The sequence below is a fragment of the Trematomus bernacchii genome, unplaced genomic scaffold, assembly GCF_902827165.1.
Source record: "Trematomus bernacchii unplaced genomic scaffold, fTreBer1.1, whole genome shotgun sequence".
In the NCBI taxonomy this organism is placed as follows: Eukaryota; Metazoa; Chordata; class Actinopteri; order Perciformes; family Nototheniidae; genus Trematomus; species Trematomus bernacchii.
In genome coordinates, this window is record NW_022987664.1 from 312,501 (window position 1) to 317,500 (window position 5,000).

Here is a 5,000-nt window from a genome sequence, read left to right on the forward strand (position 1 = left end):
CGCCACTTTTTTCCGGAAACTCCCTCTGGAGGAAACACAGGGATTTGAGCCTTTGCAGACCGTTTACATGCACTAAAACCTATACTACAGGTAAGGAAAAACCACAAAAAGCAGAATAGGGCCTCAATCTTCTGCACCTTCAGACACATTTCACACAAAGCTTAGATATTATTTATGTATTTACACACTTGTACAGTATATGTGTATATTTTATATTTTAACTTTGTGAATTATATTCCTGTGAAAGGTGCTATACTAAATAAACGTATTATTTGTATTATTATTATTATATATGTGTTTCTCCTCAGCCTGTGATGAGTGGAGCGTCCTCCCCAAACCGAAGCTGCACCGAGACGCAAACCGCTTCGGACATTCAGCCGTGGTCAACAACGGGTGAGACTTCTGACGTTCATCACGGCACGATGTGGGACACCCTGCTCCCTTCATCTTAATCAAATATCCTTTATTTTGGGAAATGATCGGTGTTACAGCAGCAAAGGTAGAGAGCAAGAGTAGACTTACATATAATAATAATAATAATAATAATAATAATAATAATAATAATAATAATAATAATAATAATAATACATTACATTTTTAAAGCGCTTTTCCATATGATATAAAAAGGTAAAAATACAAAACAATAAGTAGAAACAAATAACAAATAAATACACTATTGTTAAAAAATAAAAATAAGTAGCGGTATGATTAAAGGTGGGGTAGGTAATTCACTTCAGAAACACTTGTTATATTCCATGGAATGCTCTTAACATCCCGATAGCAATGAATATATTAAATGCTTTGACAAAAAATCCATAAAGAAATGTCATCTGTGGAAGCCGTAATACTGTAAAAAGTACGACCAATCATTTGAGCCGGCCCGACTAAAATGATTGGATGGCCTACCTGCCTGTCAGCCTTCCATCTGTGCACAAACTTATCTTGTGCCCTCATTGGTCATGTGTGCGTTCGTGTGTGTTGGAGGAGGGGCTCTGTGAGGAAGTCTGAAGGAAGGGGCAGATTTTTTTCGGTTGCGTACTTTCAAATTCTAGCGCACTCGAGCTGCTTTCTCCATTCTTACCTACCCTACCTTTAAGAAGTGACCATTAAAAGTATTAAAGTAACCTCTAAAGTTTACAAATTGCATGTTGACTCCATAGTTGTGGTTGTTTCCATTATGTCAAACTTACAAATTTGACCTATTTGTATATTTTAAATCTTGCAGATACTTTTTTTTACCTCCATGTCTCTCCAGCGCCTCTGAATTTGAACGAGATGTTTTGCCTTGCTTATGGAATCTCCTTCAGTCTACTTGCTAACAAGATGCTCAAATTTGGTTTGAAAAATCGACTAAACTCAATAGTAAACATGCAAATAACGTCCATCTATGCACGCTGCATTTCTCGTTCCCTTTTTGCATTTCCTTGAAGCCTGCAGTGTCCTCTAAGTTTTGGCAGCACTGCGTCTCGCTGACTTTCTTCTCTGAGGTTTTGTTGTGTCGATTGTTTACGGATTGATCTCGTTGTTATATTTAGTTTCAGTTTACACTCTGAAGCTCTGAGTAGAAACTCTGTCACCTCTCATCTAAATGTGGATGTCTTTCCTGGCTCTCCCTCCTGACTTTCTTCACACTTCATATGTATAGAAACGATGTACACTCACCTCTCCTAACGCCTCGCAAACTCTTATATACTTTTGCTATTTTCAAAACTGTATTTTTCACACTTCTTCCACACAGAAAAGTTTCTTGCATTGCTGTATCGTCAAGTAAAAATCAGCGTTTAAAGGACTCTTTAAAGTAGAGACACTACATACTGATGTACCTGAACATCAGCAGGAGAGGACTCTTTAAAGTAGAGACACTACATACTGATGTACCTGAACATCAGCAGGAGAGGACTCTTTAAAGTAGAGACACTACATACTGATGTACCTGAACATCAGCAGGAGAGGACTCTTTAAAGTAGAGACACTACATACTGATATACACCTGAACATACAGCAGGAGAGGACTCTTAAAGTAAGACACTACATACTGATATACACCTGAACAATCAGCAGGAGAGGACTCTTTAAAGTAGGAAGACACTAACATACTGATATACACCTGAACATCAGCAGGAGAGGGACTCTTTAAAGTAGAGACACTACATACTGATATACACCTGAACATCAGCAGGAGAGGACTCTTTAAAGTAGAGACACTACATACTGATATACACCTGAACATCAGCAGGAGAGGACTCTTTAAAGTAGAGATACTACATACTGATATACACCTGAACATCAGCAGGAGAGGACATCTTTAAAGTAGAGACACTACTGATATACACTGAACATCAGCAGGAGAGGACTCTTAAAGTAGAGACACTACATACTGATATACACCTGAACATCAGCAGGAGAGGACTCTTTAAAGTAGAGACACTACATACTGATATACACCTGAACATCAGCAGGAGAGGACTCTTTAAAGTAGAGACAACTACATACTGATATACACCTGAACATCAGCAGGAGAGGACTCTTTAAAGTAGAGACACTACATACTGATATACACCTGAACATCAGCAGGAGAGGACTCTTTAAAGTAGAGACACTACATACTGATATACACACAAATGGGTCCTACTCTTAAAAAGAAACACACAGGAGGAAATGCCCGCAGACATAAGGACGGATGAAGAAAAAATGAAGACAGCAGGAGAAGCTTTCAAAGATAAATCTGAACTTTGATTCAGTTACATGTTGGTCGTTTGAAGTTGAAAGCTGACATTTTGTGCTCAAAGTTGACTTTCTTGTGTGTCATAGGTGTTAAAGGTTCAAACCATTATTTTATAGTTCAGCAGTATATCAGGATACATCGTGATGAAGGTCTTTCAAACATTTTATATATCACTAAGGTGTTGCCACATATTGTGCTCATTTTCAGGTTGATATTAGTAGAAATACAAGAGAAACACAGGGATTTTATCCTTTGCAGACCATTTACATGCACTAAAACCTATAGAACACACTACAGGAAAGAGAAAACACTCCTTTTAAAATGACTTTTTAAGGCTCTCCCCTTTGTACAAGCTTCTGTTTCCCTTCTGATAATCCTCTCTGTTTCTTCTCCAGCTCCATGTACATCTTCGGAGGTTTTTCCGGCGTCCTTTTGAACGACGTGCTGGCGTTCACCCCCCCCTCCTGCCTGGCCTATTCTACCCCAGCTTCGTGTGCCTCCGCTGGGCCGGGTCTTCGCTGTGAATGGGTCAAAAAAAGCACATGTGTCCCCTGGGAACCAAAATCACCTGAAATCGATTTTCCCGCTCCTTTCTGCCCCGAAAAACCCGGTACGTCACACTCTCCGGATCATTATTTTATTGCCATCTTTGTAAATATTTCCCCCCATGCCATGTCAACATATTTCCCTTCTGCATAAGTGCTGTTCCCAGAAGACCCTTTTTTGTTTTTTCATAAGCATAATTATTATTCTGAAGGATATGGCTTTGTGAAGTCTGTTTGCATACCATCATTATGCTAATAGAAGGTCAACGCTGCAACAATTACCTCATTTTGAAGTAATTAGGTCCAGTACAACCCCCCCCACACACACACACACACACACACACACACACACACACACACACACACACACACACACACACACACACACACACACACACACACACACACACACACATACACACACACACACACTGCGTTTCCAGGTTTCTGCTTCAGGCGGCTCCTCTGCATATCTTTTGAATAAAAAGCAATCATGCTAATGTTTGAGCTGTTGTTATTAAATAGAACAATGGAACACATAGATTGTCTCTAATGGACTGCACAGGTTTTGTTTTTCATTCCTAATCCCATTTAAAGGACTTTACTTTACATGCCTTTATATCCTTTTACCCAGTCTGGCCTCTGCTTTAATCTCACCTGTTTATTCTACAAATGACAGCATCGCATGCACACATGACCAGAGAGAAACTAAACTGCATAATCACGTAACTGCTGTGTGCGAATACCTGTTTAATCCCATCTAAACACGGTGATTACATGCTTGTTTACACTTCATGAACTCTCGTACACATGGCCGCCACATGCAGAAAACTCACTGGCATGCAGCAGATAGGAACATTCCCATGAAGATTTCCAAGCTTTCTAGACTGATGCCCACTGACTCAACACTTGTTAGATCTTTAAAAACATTCATCAGTTGCTTATGATTACTGCCTAGTGATCAGTACACGTTCAATCCCAGCAGATGGTTAGATCTTTTCTTATGCTGTGTACGTCAAGAAGAAATCTCTTTAAAGTGAGATGTAGGAGTGAAAAATGTTACCTGTCAAAGAGAGTTAACTGCAAACTGAAGAGCATTAAGTGTAGACAACACACATTATAGGTTGTTCTGATATGCAGTGTTGAATAATGACATACAACCTGTCCCTGACGGGTACAATCTAGACTATGTTTTGCCTGAAAATACTCCTACTGCTCAATTTTTCCTGTATCATGCTGTGATTTACTCCTCAATCTCTGACCAGGAAGAAGCATTAAGACATGTACTTATTATACCACTACATAACAACCAATAATAATGCTAAATTGGTGTGTGTGTGTGTGTGGTGGTTGGTGTGTTGGTGTGTTGTGTGTGTGTGTGGTGTGTGTGTGTGTGTGTGTGGTGGTGTGTGTGTGTGTGGTGTGTGTGTGTGTGTGTGTGTGTGTGTGTGTGTGTGTGTGTGTGTGTGGGTGTGTGTGTGTGGTGTGTGTGTGTGTGGTGTGTGTGTGTGTGTTGTGTGTGTGCAGAGAGTACAGACGAGCAGTGTTTCCGGTTCTCGGACTGTGCGAGCTGCCACCGCTAACACACGAAAGTGCCAGTGGTTGTGAAGACAGGAAGTGCCTCTCTGCAGCCAGCAACTGCACCGTGGTGAGTCCAGATGTAATAAAAACAACAACCTTTAAGATCCCCTTTGGCTGAACATTACCACTTCCTGTCCCCTTGTCTTGAA

General features: G+C 40.2%; 1 protein-coding gene across 1 annotated transcript in view; it reads left to right on the plus strand.

Moving 5' to 3' along the window:
• LOC117487108 (attractin-like protein 1) overlaps positions 1–5,000 on the plus strand; it is a gene marked incomplete in the record, with an annotated part of 280,186 nt that overhangs the window by 66,723 nt on the left and 208,463 nt on the right. The window contains 5 exon segments of the mRNA XM_034135755.1: positions 309–393; positions 3,121–3,335; positions 4,798–4,844; positions 4,846–4,872; positions 4,874–4,918. Of these exon segments, the coding sequence (XP_033991646.1) occupies positions 309–393; positions 3,121–3,335; positions 4,798–4,844; positions 4,846–4,872; positions 4,874–4,918 (419 nt within the window).